Source organism: Microcebus murinus, chromosome 23 (assembly GCF_040939455.1).
Source record: "Microcebus murinus isolate Inina chromosome 23, M.murinus_Inina_mat1.0, whole genome shotgun sequence".
In the NCBI taxonomy this organism is placed as follows: domain Eukaryota; kingdom Metazoa; phylum Chordata; class Mammalia; order Primates; family Cheirogaleidae; genus Microcebus; species Microcebus murinus.
Window position 1 is genome coordinate 31,405,594 of NC_134126.1, and position 19,139 is coordinate 31,424,732.

General features: G+C 46.5%; 1 protein-coding gene across 3 annotated transcripts in view; it reads right to left on the reverse strand.

The window, feature by feature from the left end:
• The window catches only part of NAV1 (neuron navigator 1), a 233,120-nt gene that overhangs the window by 22,341 nt on the left and 191,640 nt on the right, over positions 1-19,139 (reverse strand). For 2 of the 3 annotated variants that reach the window (XM_075996963.1, XM_075996965.1), the window contains 10 exons: positions 10,513-10,651; positions 9,769-10,066; positions 7,770-8,463; positions 6,800-7,240; positions 6,156-6,197; positions 4,882-5,030; positions 2,901-3,071; positions 1,750-1,802; positions 979-1,002; positions 789-866 (listed from right to left, as the gene is read on the reverse strand). In XM_075996963.1, the coding sequence (XP_075853078.1) occupies positions 789-866; positions 979-1,002; positions 1,750-1,802; positions 2,901-3,071; positions 4,882-5,030; positions 6,156-6,197; positions 6,800-7,240; positions 7,770-8,463; positions 9,769-10,066; positions 10,513-10,651 (2,089 nt within the window). The remainder of the gene's footprint in view (positions 1-788; positions 867-978; positions 1,003-1,749; positions 1,803-2,900; positions 3,072-4,881; positions 5,031-6,155; positions 6,198-6,799; positions 7,241-7,769; positions 8,464-9,768; positions 10,067-10,512; positions 10,652-19,139) is intronic. The other variant, XM_075996964.1, reaches the window with a different exon arrangement.

The window sequence follows — 19,139 nt, forward strand, 5'->3', positions numbered from 1 at the left end:
ACACTTGGAAAGCTCCTGCAGATCCGGCTCAGCTGTTGTTTACAGCTCTGGGGGAAAAGGGCTCTTATGTTCTCTGTTTGCAACTCAGTCGCAGGGAGAAACAACCACAACCTAGTTGAAGGAGGCGGCTTCATTTCTCCCCATCTCACAGAGTAGAAAAACTAAGGCCTAAAGAAAGAGACTCATTCTGAGTCGATGTACTAAGGACAGTCCGAGGGCAGAAACGAAGAATTCTGCCTCTCAACCTAAAGCTCAGATTGTTTCTGCCAACTGCCCAAGGAGACTACTAGGAAAAGGCACTTGGGAATGAAGGAGTTAGGTTTCTAAGTAGTGCTGTGGTCACCAGACAGAATTCTAATGACCAATTTTGCCTGCTCAATGACGTGGCATGAGCAAAGCCATGAACACACCCCATGGTGGTGAAAAGGGCTCTGTAATTATAATCCATAGCTACTTTTGTCCATGGCCAGCGGCAAGGTTGTTTCCACCTCCATGCAGAACCACTGATAATCGATCTCTTTTCTCTCTCTAGGGAGTTTAAAGACCATCAGACATGAACTCATCCATACCTATTAATTAGAGTGCAGGCAAACTAGTTCCTTATAAAATTGAAGCTAGGAGAAGGGGAAGGACAATCCTCAAATCCTCTATTGTAGAGCTATGAAGGAGACCCACCCACCCCCCTTGGAGTCTAACCCCAGGGGACACTTTATCAGATAATTTTCCTTCTTGGGCTGAACTACGGCCCAAATAACCTCCTGGGTCTTTCCCTACTTCATGGCACTCACGTTGGCAGAAAGCTGAGATGTCAGGGTGGCCACTTTTTCCTGGGATGATTCCAGTTCCCTACGAAGTTTCCGGATTTGCTGTGAAAGGAAGAGAAATACAAACTACTGGTGGCAAAAGACACATGAGATTTGGAAGGAAAACGGGGTGTAGTGGTGTTAACAAGCAGAGACAAAGGCTTTGGCACCCTACCTCAGATTGCATCCTCTCCTCAGCCTGAAGAAGGGAGCACAGAAGGAGAGAGAAAGAAAGGAAGCAGTTACTATGGAGGTGAAGAAGCCAAGCCCCAACGGTAGGGGAGAGAGCGTGAAGGAGCATGATTCAGAGGTGCAGAAAGGCTGAAACTCTTGTTTCCTGGCCCTGGCTCCTCTCGGGACTCAGCTCAGATCTATACTAGGGTTTCAATAAAAGATTGCTCTGGAGCTCATCTCCAGCCAACTTAGTCACTGCCAGGAAGGCTAGGAAATGAAACTTTGGTCAGTCTGAAAGCTGTTATTGCCAGCAACTTGGAGTGAAGAGTTAGGGGCAAAACAAATCTAAGAATCAAGGAATACTTAATAGCCAAATGCTGTGGCTGGTGCCCTACAATGAACACTCCGTCAATTCTATACACGACTAGGGCTCTGGAGCCCTAGCAACCTACTCATCTCGCTTGCCACACATGCTTCCCACTTGCCATGGCATGGAAAGGGCTCTTTAACAAAGGGATTCTCCATGTTTCAAAGCAGGGGTTGCTCAGGAGTTGGGGGTGAGACCAGAAGGACCACTGAGGACTCGAGGCACCCAGCTGAGTGCTCTAAGCGATTGGCACCTTCCCCCACCCCACCCCACCCCAGATCTATAAGGTGCAGGATGAGATAGCAGCGTCCCACCCCCAGCCCAGTTATCCAACCAGGGGAGGCTCTAGAGAGCATGGAATGGTGGGGAGAGCGCATGGGGGGGAAGGGAAGTTAATGCTCTTACTGAGGAGTAAGTGGAGGAGGCACTGGAGGCCAGGGACAGCACTGAGCCATGAACTGAAAGAGAAGGAGAAAACAAAGAGTTAACAGAGGATTCCAGAGACAAGGGGGTTCCTGGGAAGAGCACTATGGCAGGAGTTTGGATTCTGATTCTGGAGGGCATCTGGAGCAAACGGAAAGAACAGAGCAGGGAGCCCAACTGGTATCACAACAGCCCAAAGCAGGCAGGTATCTGCCGAGGAGATGCAGCCCAAGTGGAGAGAGCCTCCTCTTTCAGCCTGCTTTCCCTGGCAGCCTGGGGATGGCACTCCCTTGCTCAGGGGCACAGGGTTTCACAGAGGGAAAGGAGGTTTCCACGGACAGCTGTCATCAGGAGAGCACTTCAGCTGCAGAAGAGGGGAGCTCCTCGTCAGAGCTGCTCAGAGCAAACACTGCGACTCTCCCTGCCCCTCCTCCTCCCCTCAGCACTGGGGGACTCGCCTGGGATCGTGGGGAGCGTTCAGAGGAAAACAATGTTTAAGTGAGGAATACTCGTTCTGATTATTCAGTCGAGCCTACGGAGAGAACTCAAGCACGCCTGCAAAGGAATGCTCCTGGAATGAGCGTCTGGAAAACAATAACAGGAGATCTAACCTGCCGTAAGCCTGGTCCTCCAGCTCTGACCAACGCTAACGCCCAGACCACCACCAGCCATCAGATGGCCCTCCCTGAGGCTAATCTTTGGAACACTCTTGAAAGAGGAATGAGATGCCTAATTCTTTGTAAGGATTTAAGAGCTATGTCCTTTTATCTTTTTGCACATCGTGAGAGACTGTGGGGAGGAAAGACTACTGCTAGAACGAGCAGGAGAGAAGCTGTGGTTTCAGAGCATCCTGAGGGGTACCATTTAACCCTTCCATACTCGAGTCCCCTCCCCCAGCCCCAATGACAGATGCTCCATCCCAAAGCCCCAGTGCTAGATGGTGCCACCCAAGGTTTCTGGGCCCCCAGACCCTTCAAAGGTATGGGAAGAAAGAACTGAAATGGCCCAACTTGATGTTCTGTGGATCATATCCGTGTGTCTGGGGGTGGCAGTGGTGGCAGTGGAGGTGGTAGTGGGTGAGGGGACCCAGCAGAGCTGGAATGAGCGTGAACCGCGCTGGCATGAAGTCTCACCATCGTCCGTGGGGTCTCGGAAGGATCCTGACCGAATCATCCCCTTGGGTCTCTCGGCCAGGGACAGGGTGCTCCCCATTTGGGAGCCGCTGTACAGCTCGAAGGCCGCCTCGTGGGTGGGGATGCTGTTGGAGCGGGTGATTCTTGGCGTGGTGGCCGCAGTGGGACTCACTGGAAGGACAGAGGGAAGGGGGACAGGAGAGGGAGGGGGAGGGCAGGAAAAGAGGCAGGGTCATCAGCTCTCCAGTCCCTTGGCGGGTGGAGCAGCAGGAGCATGAGAGGCGAACGGGAGAGGGCAGGAGAGGAGGGGGCGGTGGGCAGTGGGAGTGTGCAACCGGCTCGTGGTCAGGAGCGGGGTCCCTCCTGGGGAGATCAGGCCCTGACGGAGAAGGACCCTGCTGTCTGGAGAGGAGACTCCCCACAACCCTGCCTGCCTCGGAGTCACTGCTTTTGAAGGTCAGGCTGGGGGCCTGGCGGCTTTCCCGAAACCTCCACATCACTCGGATGTGCTGATGGAAATGGCATGCTGTGGTTCTCTCAAACACAACCGGCAGCTCAGGAGGACTGAGATTCAGACCAAGACTCAGACCCGAATGATGAAAAAGAACCCGCTAGAGAAGGGGGCTCGGCTATGGGACCCAACGGACTCGGCACTACGGAAGGGAGTGAGTGTCCCCCCAACAAAGCAGTGTCACTCTAGGCTACTGGGTCTGCTCTAACGCATCAAGAAGCATGGCCCTTTGCCTAGCAATCCCCTACCTTGAGGGTCAGACAGAGCAGGCGGATGTGTCCTGTGAGGCTTGTGGAACATCAGGTGAACCCTGTTAACCTGCAGAACCCCTCCCCCTTCACCCTGGCTGGGATCACAGCCTTTCAGGGTTCCCGCCCACGTGGAGCTGCCTTGTCCCATCTCCACCTCCGCACAGGCAGGGGGATGTCTAGTCTGTCTGTAAAGACCTCGGCAGAAGATTTCACAGCTCTCTGTGGCCTCACCAGACCCTCATTCTGCAGCAGACATGCATTTCTCCTTATCTGGTCCCCAGTGGAGATGGAGGACAAGCTGGCCCCACCCTCCATTTAACAGCCCTTCAGAGGCCAGGTGACCCTTCCGCAAAATGATCCTGATTCTCAGTCTTTCCTCCAATTCCCCACAGTCATCGCATGGGCATGTTCTAGGTCCTAGTCTTTTATTAACTGCTCTTTTACTCAGCTGAAAGAAGAGATGGATTTGGAGTGACAGGGCAAGCGAACAACAGGCCTATCCCAGGCGCTGTCCTAAAGGGGCTCCTATGAGGCCAGTCATGGCATGCTGCTTCTCAGAACCCGGATAGTCGCTTCTGTGCTAGGGCCAGGCCCTCTGCTGAAGCTTCTTCCCTTCCCTGTCTCTGAATCATGAGCCACTTCCGTCTTTCCTAGTTTTTCCTTCTCCTTAGGCTTTAGCAAGGGTGTGGCCGGGACACCTCTTAGTCAGCTCTGCCTTCAGGGCTGGGATGGCCCAGGCCCAGCCAGAGCCGTTGGGGAATCTGGACTTTTCTGAGTTTGGAGGCAGATCCCATCCTTTGCAATCAACAACCTTTCTCTCCTTCCTCCCTGCCAGCCTGACATTCCGGGATTGCCCTTTCACTAGCTGGCCCTGGTAGCTCTGGGCGTGGTGGCTTCTTTCTGGCAGGTCAACGTGCCTGCTCACTGCACTGGTTTGATCTCCGGGCTTCAGTGTATGGCTTTTCCATGTCACCATTCAGACTTGCTGATGCTGTAAGGACACTACAGCTTGTCCCCAATGGCAGCTTTTCAGTTCAAGATCTTGAAGCACTTTGCCTTCAATAGTATATTGGGTGGATAAACTGAGGCACCATGAAGCAACCCAACGTAACGTGAGTAAAAAGTATGAGATGAAAACCAAAGCCCACCTGCCTTGCCTCACCCTGCAGGGTGACCGCTGGTTCCCCCCACGCCACAGTGAGCGACTGAAAGCACTGACCTATGTTGGTGAGCTGGCCCTTGGCGCTCAAGGACATGGAGAGTGCGGGGGGAGAAGGCAGCTCTGCCTGGTCGTCGGATTCCGGCAGCCCGCCGATGGTGTGGGAGTGTCGCCGCTCCTTGGTCTCCTCCTGGGACTGAAGCTGATACCTGTGGGAGGCAGCAGAAGGAGACTCACTCAGTCTGGGCAACCACGGAGAGCTAACAGGGGTGGAGTTGGTGTAGGGGATAGCTGAGCTAGGCTGGGGCCAGGAGACCCTGAAAGCAGGACAAGGAGAGGGAGGAGCAGTCAGAGCTGCCTAAGGAGGGAGCAGGAGGCCGTGACTCAGCACCCACTCCTGGACCATAAGCAGGGTGCGGACTGACCAGCAGGCATTCCCACCAGGGTTCCTGGGGGCCAGGGGGGAGGCAGAAATGACGGGAGAAGGCATTACAGCTTCTTCCTCAAAGCTCAGGACAGAGTGTCGGCATTCTATGCAGAGCTTTCAAGTTGTCGGGTCACCCCTCGACCAGATGCCTCATTTTTTTTTTTTTGAGACAGAGTCTCGCTTTGTTGCCCAGGCTAGAGTGAGTGCCGTGGCGTCAGCCTAGCTCACAGCAACCTCAAACTCCTGGGCTCGAGTGATCCTTCTACCTTAGCCTCCCGGGTAGCTGGGACTACAGGCATGCGCCACCATGCCCGGCTAATTTTTTATATATATATCAGTTGGCCAATTAATTTCTTTCTATTTATAGTAGAGACGGGGTCTCGCTCTTGCTCAGGCTGGTTTTGAACTCCTGACCTTGAGCAATCCGCCCGCCTCGGCCTCCCAAGAGCTAGGATTACAGGCGTGAGCCACAGCGCCCGGCCCAGATGCCTCATTTAAAACAATAAAACCAGTAGAGGACCAAGGATGTCCTGCCCCTTGCCCGCATCTGAGTGACCCTTGAGGCAGCCTGTTTTTCCCTGTACTTTGAGGGAGGAAAATTACAGAGATGAAGTTCAGCCAGGATTGGGATAACACAGGCTGATACAGGTAAGTGTATGATTCCCATGTGCAAACTTGTTTCTGCTCTGTCACCAAAAAAAGAACCTTGGCTGTAAAAGTTGACTCACATAGTACTAAGCCTGGGCAAGGTGCTAGGTGGTATTTGTACAGGACCACATATAAACGATTCAGTTAAAAGGGTCACTAAATTCATAACTGGAGCCTGGAACAGGTCAAATTATGATTTTTCATATAGCCCAGAAGCCACAGGTATAGAGAAGAAAAAAAAAAAACACTTAAGGGTTACCTGAGCCCTTTCTTGGGAAGGGTGTTCCGATCTCGCTGATTACTGCAGAAATAAAACAAAGAGAGAAGCATGTGGGTCCATCTTAGGAACTAGAGTTTGGGACCATCAGTGTGGAGGCTACAGACCCCGGACCCAGGACATCAAACTGTAAGCCCCTTTATCTATATAAACAAAATAAAGAGACAGCCTGCTTTTTGGCTTACCATTTGGGAAATTTATCTGAAATGTTAAATGTTTTTTTTCTGATTAGGAATTTAAAAGATCATACTATGGTTGGTGAAAACTAGTAGGATGTAATATAATAGAAACGAATTTGGACTAGGAAGCAAAAGCTCGGGTGACAGGTTAAACTAACCATGAGATCTTGGAGAAGTCATTTAACTTCTTTGTGCACCAGTACACATTTACAAGATTTCCCCATTTACAAGATGAGAATAATAGTTTAAAAACAGAACTGTAAACATCCTACCTATCCTCATGGAGTTGTTGTGAAGCAAATGAAATTACTTAATATATTATACGTGAAAAATTTCAAAAGTCACAAAGTGGCAATAAAACATAGGATGGTATTGCTGATGGCAAAATGAGCCTGGGGCACGGAGGCAGGCTCAGGCCCAGGCTCAGCTCTGTCCTGACCCACCTACCTGTCCAGCTGCCCGGTTCTGGGGCTTCCGCTCCAGGGAAGCTCTTCCGTCTCTTCCTCTTGGGGAGCAGCAGGGACAGGTGGCGTGGGGATGGGAGCACTGCTGGGGAAGGCACTGGGCAGGCTCATTGGCATCTGGAGGGACTCCATGCTCCTGTGCAGGCCTGAGAGTTTGGGGTACATGCGGGTCTCCTTCGGGACACTGAAACCACTCATTAGCTCCAGGCCCTGGGAGAAGCTGGCTGAGTTAATATTGAGGATGGGTGCTGGACTGGGGGTGAAGCAAGAAGGGAGAGGGGCCCCCGTTGCTGAGCTTGTAGCATGCAGATCTGGGACCTTTGAAGCGTGGGAGTCGCTGGACGATGGCAGATCCAGACTGTTGGAGTTGACCTTGTCTAGATTGGCTAGTGAGGGTGGCTTGACAAAGCTCTTAGCTGTGGCCCTGAGAGAAGTGAAGATAAAACAAAATATTCAGAATAACAGAATTACAAAAAGAGAGGCAGGTGGGACCTTAAAGAAATCCGTGTCCAGTTTTGCTTTCTGGTTATTTGCTAAGTGCAGAGGCTTGTCCTAACGCAGCTGTGAAATACAGTGGAAGGAGACCCGGTACCCGACCTGGGGCACCTTTAGTCTGAACAAGGGAGAAAGAATATACACGTGGGAGACACAAGTGAATTTACGCAAATGGGTATATGTGTGTAAATAAACAGTAAAATCACCCATACACGTGCTGAAGACGGGTTAAGGGCTGATCAGGGAATAGTACAAACAAGGTAAGTTTTGAGCACAGTTTTCAAAGAGGGAGAAGAAGCTTGGTATACAGGGGACGGGAGTGGGGTGAGGGGGAAGACTCGGGCAAGGGCTAGAGACAGGAGTGGATAGGCCATGCCTCACCTAGTCCAAGGGGGGACAGGGATATGCAAGAGAATGACAGACCAGACAGACAGGAGGAAGCTGCCCAGTTTGGGTACCTGAGAGGGGTTGGTGGCAGCTCTGCCAACTTGGTGGCTGGGGGGTGGCTTGCTTGGTTCTTGGGAGTACTTTCCGGGGAGCCAATGCTCTTCAGGGAGATGTTGTCAGAGTCCAAGGCCACGGCCTTGGCTTTGGCCTTCTCCTTCTCCCGATCGGTCTGGTTGACGGGGGCTGGCGTGGTCCGCCCGCTGGCTACCTTGGAAGGCTCCTTCAGTCTGGAGGGCGTAAGGCCGCCCTGCTTGGTGCTCAGGAGACTGGGGTCGATGCTGCTGCTAACCGGGCGAGGTCCGCCCCGCCCCCCGGTCACGCTCATGGAGCTGGACTTGGCTGGCCGTGGCAGGCTGCGATACTGGATGTTGGAACGGGCCCCGGGAGCCAGGAATCCCGGCTCTGCGCTGTTGGACACGTCCAAGCTGGTCTTGCGTCCATTCACTGGCTTCACAGGGATGCCCGAGGACTTCTGGATCTTGCTGAGAGTGGCCGAACCACCAGTCTGCATGACGGTCGCTGTGCCTGTGGCAGGAGGCGGCTTCTTGTAGCCAAAGGACCCTGAGGTGGAGGGGCGGGCGATGCCCGAGGGGGGCTTCTTAGCTTCGCTCAGGCGGTCCCGGCCGGCGTCGGAAGAGGAGCGCTGCAGCCCGGTACTCTTCACCGCAAGCTTAGCCTTGTCTGTAGCTTTGCCCTCGGGTTTGCCTACAAGAGGGCGGGAAATGAGGTGAGAGTGGCTGAGACTGACCAATACCTTAAAAATCCTTTTCTTTTCCTCCATGGGAGAAGGGAACGTTTGTCACACGTATTGTTAAATTTTAGAGGCCCAAATATGGGTGAGCAGGTACCAGCTCAGCTGATAAAGTTTCTTGCCAGAAGGACTCTGGGTGGGAGGGATGAGGAGGCTAAGATTTTGTTTTGTTGTTTTATTTTTTTCTGTTCCCAGAGTAGGATGGTACTCTGGGAGTTAAAACGGCAGAGGCAACCATAAAGATAATCAAGAACATCCATCTAAACACTGGTTAAGGAAGGGGAAAAAAGAAGGGGAAGCAAATGGAATAGACTATGGCCATATCTACTGGTAACCAGATACTGGAGGGAGATACTGATTAAGGCTAACGGTTACTCAAGGGGCCAACTCTGGGAACACTATAACTCTTTTGCTGGAGACACTTTATTTATTGTTTTCTTAGGACCTTCCTGGGATGTCAAGAAAGTATCTTATGAAGACAAGGACATGGATTGACCATCTTAGGAGATGAAAAAAAGAAACCAATGGGAAGTGTTTGAAGGGAGGTCAACCAGTCTCTGAACAAATCATACTCTCTCCTCTACCTCTACCGTTTACAAGCTGTGTGATTTTGGTCCAGCCACTTCACAACCTCTTTGAGTTCCTTTTTTTTTTCATTGAAACTCTAGTTTATGAAGTTCCTAAATCAGAGTCATCAGTAGATGTTTTCTAAAATGCAGATTCTAAAGAGAACCCATCTAGAGACCTAATAAATGAGAATTTTGAAAATGGTGTCTTGAAATCTGCATTTTTATTAGTCTGCCCTATGATTCTTATACAAGCTAAAATTTAAAATCTCTGATACACAACATTCACTACTTTAACAGGTGTATCTGTTTTAGTACCTGTGATGTCTGTTTTACTACAGCACCAACATAACAGATGAGAGTGGTGTCTTTTGTGAAATGCCCAAGATGAACACCCAGTAAAAATACCATTTCCTGAGCATGGCAAGGCAATGGCTTATACAAACACGTACTATTTTTAAAGAAATCCAGAGCTACCCAACTCTTTGAGTTTCTACGTCCACATCTGTAAAATGAACATAGTAATACCCATCTTTCCAAACTCATGGGGCTGTCCTAAAGACCAGATAAGACAATGTATGTTAAAGCACTATGCAAATGTTTGCTGCCATCCTGTGGGTTAATGACCGCAAAGAAGAGAAGCAACCAAAGAAAAAGGTCTTTGCCCTTATCCCTCCTTTACTCCAGGCTCACCTGCGACTTTGAGGGCACTCTGGGCTGTGTGAGTGATGGGGGAGGTGACAGCCACTGGTGGGGTCTTGCCCTTCTTCAGGGAACCAGGGTGCCCCAGGCTGATGGGCTTTTTCAGTTCTCCACCCTTGGATGAATCGTCACAGCTCTCGGGCCGTTCTCTCCGCCACTTAGAAGTCCCAGGTTCCATCTTTAGGCTACCGCTGTCGTACTCCAGCTTTTTGGGGGCCTTCTCCTCTGATTCACTAAACCAGCTCAGCCCACTTTCTGCCAGAGATCGCTTCTCTGAGTCTGTGCGTAGCTAAAGAGAAGGAAAAAAAGCAGAGTGAGACGCTCATGTGGGGGTGGGGGAATGGATAGCCAAGGGGATTTATTTTGGTTAGTAGGTGGCTTTGCTCATCCCAGAGTATTAAGTCAACCCAGGGTTTCTACCCAGCGTTCCAGAGACCAGCTATCAGATCTATCTCTGGGTTTCGTTTTCTTCTCCAGTTGGAAGAACTCTCACATGTGTCACTCCAGATTGATGTGGGCAGTAAGTATAGACACTAAGACAATATCTACTGTCTTGAGTGACTGTTTGGTAGCCTTAACATTTGTGTTTTGTTTTGTTTTGTTGCCAGCTCTAAAAGAACTTGGCCACAGGCCTATGAGAGCCAATCCCATGGGCCAGGTATGTATGTGCTAGTGCATACACACGCAGTGCCCAGGTTACCCTGTGGGGGCCTGGGTGCGTGCAAACTCACGTACCACTATTGTAGAGTTTCTGCGAGAAGCAGTGGGAGTAGTTGGGAGGGAGTTGAGCGAGGAGCTGGCATTGAATTCTTCCGAGCTGAGGTTGTCTGAGGCATCGCTGAGCCCACTGCTGATGGAGCTACTCTCATCCCAGCTACAGGGCGAGAGAGTTAAAGGTTAGCAGTTAAAACAGAAGCCAAGGCAAAGAATAAGTTTTTCATATTGATGGAAGAATGGCTGTACATCAGTATATAGACTGGCCAAAAGAAGAAAGCTTGAGGGTTTGTCCTGCATCTGCCAGTATTTCAAAGTGTGACTTAAACTTCCTTGTAATTTGGTGATGTTCTTTTATAAAAGGAAGAGACTGTCTTTATCTGGCAAGTGAACGCATCATGTCTCCTTAACAGACATATAACAGAAAGGTATAAAAACAGGGTAATTTTTGAATCAATCTAATTATATAAACCAATTTCCTCTCTTAAAATTATCGTATGTTTGTTCATTCTTAAAATTACCATATGTTTGTTCATTTTTAGATGTGTTCTCCAGGTATTCGCCCACCCCACCCCTTTTCTAAAAATTCCCATACCTGATAACAAGGTCCAGAAAAAAATTTCTCATTTCTAGAACCCCCTAGACTTATCATTTCTCACTGCTCCCCTGTTTATACAGTTCACCCTCTCCTGGGATCAGGCCCTGGTTCTAAATAGCATGTATTGCTCTTCTGGGAAATTAACCAAACGTAAGGTACTGTGACCAAGCAGAAGTACCAGATGTGTGCTGAACAGTTTCATTTCTCTGTCAACTGCTTGGAATATCAGATTTGTGGTATTGGAGGACAGACTGTTGTTAAACATCTGCATCTGCAAACATCTGCATTTGAGAACCCTTGCTCATGTACTAAGTGAACTTATAGCCTCCGTATTATTGCAGCTTGGGCTCTACAATATTCCCTTGGCTGTTCATTTTTGGGTTTAACAAGTTTCACAGTCAGAAAACTTTTTCTTAACACTGAAACCAGATAGCCTCCTCTACCATGTATACTATTAATAATTTCCTCTTGTTCTACCCTCGTTTGCTATTCACGTTTCTCATTGACCACACTCATTCTTTTCTAAGCTCAAATTCTGTCTTTTACAATCTTTCTTCAAAGGTCTTGTTTTCCAAGTCTTTCACAATGTCTTCTGGACCCTAAAAAGTTCTTCAGGTTTTACTCAAGTTTTACTGCCTGAAAGTTCAGTTAAGACTGCTACACACGAGTATCTGTGTGTGCCTGCAGGGATTAATTTCCAAATCCTCGCATCTGTGCAGAATGGGTTTGTTTATTAGCTTTGCGTGTGTGCGAGGACTGAAGAGGCTGAAGATATTTTTGTGTGAATTAGCTGGTATCCGAAAAATATTTCCTTCTTGATTTATTTTGAGTTTCATATCACGGAACAAAAATCAGACACACAAGTCATCTAAGTGCTTGGCCCAGGTCTCAGCTGGCCTCCCTCTAATTCATGTGCTGGGAATAGGCAAGTGGGTGGTTTGGACGTTTGGCTTTGTTGCTCTGTAGTGATTTATTCAAATACATTGAGAAAGAGCAAAGAAAGCATGGGGATTAAACACACTCCGGAGTCATTTAAATTTTATACTATGAAATACAGCCATTATTAAATGACAGCCAACCTTTTCCCTCCTTCCTCTCCTGACATATATTAAATCTCACATTTATCCTGGGCTGGGCTAGCACACCCCCTATTTTATAGATAAAGAATACTGAGGGGAAAAAAAAAATCAATGCTGGTTTTATGATCCTATCAGCTCTTCTGGGTCAAGATAAGATCTCTGGCAAGCAAGCAAACAAACTATTCACAGCATGTTCTCTAAGTCAAAGACAGAGGAAGCCTGTAGCACTGAATCTTTCATCTGAGATTAATTATTGGTAATCAAGGTCTTGGAGCAAAGAGAGCTCTTATGGAACGGCCCTTGCAAAATGAGGACTGTTGCAGTCCAGAAATCCAGAAGAAACTTCCTTTGGCCCATTTAGGAAAAGTCTAACACCAAAGTGGAGGATACAGCTTACTTCTAGGAGAGAGCTCAGTTTCTCCCTGCCCAGAAGACATTCCCTCCCAAGCTCTTTTCTTATACTGAGAAAGTATAAGCCTATATTTACCTGGGAAGGTAGGCTAGAGGACACAAAGATTTCTTAGCAAAAGTTGAGTTGGGGACTTTACTGAACCCTTTGAATCTAGAAGTTCATGAGCTTCAGTTCTGGGAAATTTTCTCAAATTATTCGCAAGTTCTGAACAGAATGAAAATTCTGTTGTCACTGGAGGTGCTCCATTGGAGAGGGCATATTTTCTTTCTTAAAAAAAAAATTACAAAGTAATACATGCTATAGTGAACATGCAAATATTACATGAAAATATAAAGTAAAAAGGAAAGATGTCCCTTTCTGCCTTCCCATTTTTACTTCTAAGGTAACCACCATTAACAGTTTCTTGTGCTTCCTTCAAAAATATCCCTGTGTGTAATCTCGGTCTTCCAGCCATTTGCTCTCTGCATCTGCTGAATAGCTGACATCAGGGGGCCACGTGTCATCATCTTGAAGATTCTCTTTACCTGACTTAGAAACCCAGTATTCCTCTTTGTTGGCTTACACTCTTGTTTTAGTGAAGTATCTCTTCCAATAGTTTCCTAGAAAAGGATGCTTTGGAAGTAAACTTTGTAAGATCTTACATGTCATAAAATGTCTTTATTCTATCTTTACACGTAAAATTTTGGCTAGGAGAATTCTAAGCTGAAAATAATCTCCTTTCAGACTCGAAAGGCATTGTTGCTTTTAGTCCATTGTCTAGCTTCTATTGTCGCAATTCTGACTCCTTGTCCTTAGAATGAGACCCATTTCCTTGTTTCCTTTCTGGAACTTTTAGCATCTTCACAGTGCTCTGAATATTACTAATGATATGCCTTAGTATGGGCTTATTTTAATCCATTGAGTTGGGTACCTCACTCGACTCTTTGACTCTAGAAGCTCATGACCTTCAGTTCTGGGAAATTTTCTCAAATTATATTTTTGAAGATTTTCTCCTCTTGATTTTTCAGTTCTCTCTTCTAGAATGTCTGTTAATCAGATAATAGATTATTAAGCTGATGCCTTGATTTTCTTATTTTCCAGCACCTTTATTTTGTTCTGTTTTTTGTTGTTCTACTTTATGGGCAGTGGCCTCAATTTTATCTTTCATCCTTTCTACTTCTATTAAGGTTTTCATTTCTTCTATCATTTTTAATTTCCAGGGGTTCTTTTTCTAAATACCATATCATTTTTTCTTTCAAGGATACAGTTTCTTCTCTCAACTCTCACAGATATTCATTCACTCATTCATTTGGAGGGGCAGGTTTCCAATCTTTTTGCATACTTGCTGTTCACATGGAAGACTGGGACGCTCACTTTACGTTATTTGCAACTTAAAGTGAGTTCCCTCTGTGCACAAAGGGTAGGACTTGTCAACTATGGCTTAAGTATAGGGAGATGCAATTGGACTGATTGATTTTCTTCTTGTGGGTTGGTCGGATTTTCTAGAGATGAATCTTCCACACTGAAGCTTGAAGCGTGTAAGATTGGTGCTTCAAGAGCTGAGTTGGACAAGGAGCCCAGAGGTTTCAACATTTGATATGCAAAGCTTCACTCGTTCCCCACCCTTTTCAAAATCCATGCCCTCTCTTACGCAGGAGTCCACCAGTCCAGAGACCACATGTTTTACTCTCTCCAGAAAATAAGTCTCCTGTCTTCTGCTGATAAAGGGAAATGGCAGTTCCTTTTCTGGGAGCAGGTGGAAGAGAGGATCTGAGAGTCTAACTGTTTCTTAAATCAATTTTCAATCAGTCCTCCTATTTTTAGATCTACCTCCTCCTCCACTAAGGGTACCTTATGCCACCAGTGGCCAAGCTTTCTAAGGGTTCTAGGGTGCAAACAGAGCTGCTGCACAGCTTCCTTCACTGCTGGCTTAGGATTCAGTTCACACTTGCCATCCTGATTTCCAGCATTCCCAAATCTTGTTGCTACTATATTATCTTTTCCTTCTCCTATTCTTTGTCTTTGTGGTTTTATGACTTAAGGGGGCGGGGAACCTTTATTATTATTTTACTAGTGTAGTAGTTGTGAATTATATTAAACTAAATTTTTTTTTGCAGCAAAATCCCCTGAAGGACACTTAACAGAACTTGTTCTTTTGGATAAGATAACCTGGTGGGTAGCCTTGGAGTGAAGTGAGGGGACATTAGCTTTGGAGTTCCTGTCGTTAAATCAGGCAGAGGCAGAAGGAAATATCTAGATGGTTTTTTTTCTTTGAAGACTCAAGAGCTGTGGGAGAAAAAAAAAGCTGGATGGATAATATATGATTGCTTAAGGTGTACAAAAGTCTTTATAAGAGTTTGCAGGATTTATCAAGTATAATAAGTCACTGTACTACAAAGCATCTTGAGTGCCTCTTAGCATTAAGACAGCAGGGAGAAAGGAAGGCAGCTTAAACATGGTACCAAAAAGAATAAAGTAAAGAGGAGGAAGGGCTCAGAGTTATGGACAATGACTGCACCTCTGGTTTGGCAGAGAGAATTTCTCTGCTCACTTTAAGCTGGATTTTTCTATCTCCCTCCTATTTCTCTTTAAATTTGTTTTTCACATAGATCTCAGGTAGACAAAACAGAGTTGGGTAGCAATAAGCTAGGCCTAAACTCACCACGGCATGAAAACAACAGAGAACACAGAGACCTTAATATCTCTCTATAATCTAATCTGTTTATAAATCCAAACAACCAGTAACAGGCAACTGATGTATGACAGGAGTTGTGTAAACGTTTTCACTCTGGGAGAGTTCTTATTAAGAACAATGACATTGTATCACTTTCATCTACCCTCAGAATGAAAGAGGAAATGAGTCTGAATAAGCTTATGAGAGATGAAGTCAGATATCAACGGGACAATGAATATGAAGACCCTTGTCAACGGAAATTTCTAGAATGCTAGAACAGATTACAGAGGTGAATTAAAGAATTTTCCCCACAGGACACTTATTACCTCATTTACTGTCCTCTCGGTCCCCAGTCCACCCTTCAAAACTTATACTTCTTCCCTATTTCCACTAAAAGCACCACCTTTTCATTTTCCTGCTGCTCTTTCAAAAATTTAGGTATGTCTTCAACTCCTTTCTCACTGTCCTCATCAAGATGGTAAGACATCACCCACTGCATCACTCACCTCTCCTACCTATCTCTACCTTCCAGTCTTCCCTGCTTTTGTTCCGAGCCTAACACCCTCTCGCTGGAACTACTGCGCAAGCCTTATCCCTGGGTCCACTTGGGATAGACTCTCCCTCCCTCTAACACACCCTGAATACTATCGGAGGTCAGAAGCCCAATCACTCCAAAGTGTGGCACTTAGCAAAAACCTTTATCAGCTCTTCGTTGCTGACATAATAAAATAAAAATTCTGAGCTTATAGTGGGCAATGAAAAAGAAATTTAAAATAATAATAATAAAATCAAAATTCTATAGCTGATTCTTTGATCAAGACTATCCATCAGCCATCATCAACGTAGTGTCATGATTAAGAGCACAGATGCTGGAGCCAGACTACCTGGGTTTAAGTCCTATTAACCCTGCCTAGGATTCGATTCAGTTCAACTGGGCAGACATTCATTGAGCTTCTAATATTTATAAGGCACAGTGTCGGTTGCTGTGGGCATTAAAAAATGAGTGGCTGTCCAGAATAAGCTTAGAACCCAAGGGTAGAGAAAAATGTATAAATGAAATAAATACCATGACAGAGGTATAGACAACATGCATAAAGGAATACAGAGGAAGGAGTGATTTAATCTCCAACAAAATCCAGCAATACAACCCTGCCATGTTAGAATACTGATAACCATGATGCTTACCCCCCCCCCCCCGCCCACCTTCCTCCACTTCATCCCACTCCTACTTGCTATGCTCCCCACCCCATTCCTACTAGATGACCAGTTCTCTCACCTAATCTCCTTTTGGAAATGCAGGCCTGCATGAGTCCTCTCATCGCTATGAAGTGGTCCGTGTGCTACTGAAGATTCTGGAGCCCTGGCATTAATACAGGGATTTGACATGAATGGACGTGAGCCCCGTCTATTTCACATAGGCATTTACAGTTCCAGATCAAATACTAAGTCTTCCATGGTCTTTCTTGCCAGAAGAAATCTCACTGTTTCTTATGTCTTTATAGACTTATCTGTATCTCTATTAGAGTGTTCTGGTTTAGATAGTGAAGTTCATACATCTCTTCACTAAACTATATTTCCCTGAGGGTTAGGAATGAGTCTCACGTTTCTTTGTACCTCTCATGTAATATCTTGTAAATAGTGGGCACTCACTCGTGGACTTCAATTCCTGGCTTATATGAAAATAGAAATGCATAACTTCAGAAAAAAGGTTTGATTTTGGAGCTGCTATTTATATATTCTCCAAGAATAACTAGAAATTTGTTTCCAAAAGTAATCCTTGCTTGGGGTAGGGGGCGATTTATAAACATTCTTTTTTTAAAACCTTCAGTTCTCTGCTGCAATTCTCCATCTATGCAAGAATGTAATTTGTCTTTTCTACTAGATCCTTAAACACATCTAGGAAAAGGATTTTACAGTCTGTGCTAATTTCAACATCTGGGTCATCTGCAGGTTTGCTTCTATAGACTTCCCCCCCCCCCCCGTCATATTTTTCTGCTTCTCCTGAGTCTTATAATTTTTTGTCATATGCCAGATGCTGTGTGTAAGAGTGGCAATATGTACACCCATAAAAGGGACATGCCTCTTCCTCTGTTAGGCTGCTAGAATTGAGAGCTGAGTCAGTCTAACCTGTTGTAAAGCCAGGTCTGGGCTTGGTTGTAGCTTTCGTTAAAGTCAGCTCACCAATGTTTTGAGAGCGAGATCAGGACTGTCCTTCCCGCAGGACTTGGGATCTGAGCATGGTGAGACTCCAACTATCTCTCTCTATGCCATCCAGCCCAGACACCAGCTTTGGGCTGCTGTAGAGCTCTCTTTGCTCTTGGTGGGCCACATTTATGTACTCAGCGAGGGGTCCTTACGCTTTGAAGGGGTCTTTCTCTACCCTCCTGCCCTGCTCTCAGATTTCACTGTACTGACTGCTGCTGTGTACTCAATGAAGGCTCTGAGCACGTTGGGGAAGTAGAGATATCTTCCCCAGCTTTAAGTCTTCAGCTTACTGTGTACTCACTCAGTGAAGGCCTCATGGGAAAGATTTAGGGGTAGGCGGGTACTTATTTGCTCTATAAGTAGGGATCCTTATGGCTGTCCCACACGTAGCCTTCAAAAGTTTATATGAAGTCCAGCTTATTTTCTCCTTATCCTCATCTACGGCAGGCTTGCCTCTGCTCCTGCCATACCCCTGGGATGAAAACAGCCGTGCATTCCATCTCTCCCAAGAACAGCTCATCCCTTTCTGGAGTTTACTTCAATTAGAATACTTTGCACTCTCAGATATCTATTTTTTAAGTTATAATTTTTGTTGCTTATCCAACTTTGTCACGTTGCTAGGGTGAAAGTGACAGCATATTGGACACTATACTATTCCCTTCAATAAATTGGCCCCTTGAGTGCCCTTAGAATAAATAAAGCCCTTCATCTAGGGCTGTAGTGAATGGCAACTGACTCCTCCTCTTGTTTTCTTGCCCACTTCCTAGCACTGATACCACAGTTAAGGAACACTCCGGTGCACCCCATCTCCTCTGCAGGATGAAAAGAGGGACTGTGCGGAGTCCAGTTTAACCGAACACTGATCTGTTTGTGTCTGTGCAGACACGCGGCAATGCACGGGGCAGGGAACACTCCTCCCTCTGGGAGAAGCACCAGCACTCACGTAGCTCTTGGCTAGGATTGGCCACCCCTCCCAGACTTCTCTCACGCCGTCTGCTCCCCACATTTTAGGCCCAGCTATTCCACAGAACTTGAGTGGCCAAGGGAGCCTACAGGCAGCCAGAGGGCCAAGGGTGTGGGCTAACTAACTGGAAGTGTGGACTAGCTTGTGACTGCGTAGGAAAAAATCCTTATTGCTTCTGTAGCGCAGCATGGTTCTCAAGAGTCAGACTTGAATACTGAGTTGGTTTACCTTCTATGCAAAACATACACACCTAGTGAATCAGTAACCAAGCTTCTCTGATTATTTACTATTTAATGGATGAGGACTGTGAATATAGAACCTTACTTTCTTCTCTGTGAGTAAAGAAATACCTGCAGTACAATAGGATGGTTTTAAGAGCTATGTTTTTTTCCCCTCTTGGAATTATTTTTGCTCCCAGGTAGAATTTATGGAATTGGAAGCCTAATATTATATCCCCAGGATATGCCTACAACTTCCTGTTTTCCCATCTAAGAGAGAAAAGAGATATATTTATCATATAAACTGGAAACAGTTTCCAACACAGAATGGAGCTGTTTGACCACACGATGTACCCTACTTCAGGGAACTGAATCCCCAAACCAAATTATTAAAAAAAGCTGGAGTCAGAGTTGAAAGGCTTTTCAGTCCCCATCACTGTACGAACAAGGCATGTACTACATTCTATCGAATACACAGACATCAAATGGGGCAGAGGGTTAAAAGATCACCCATAGCCA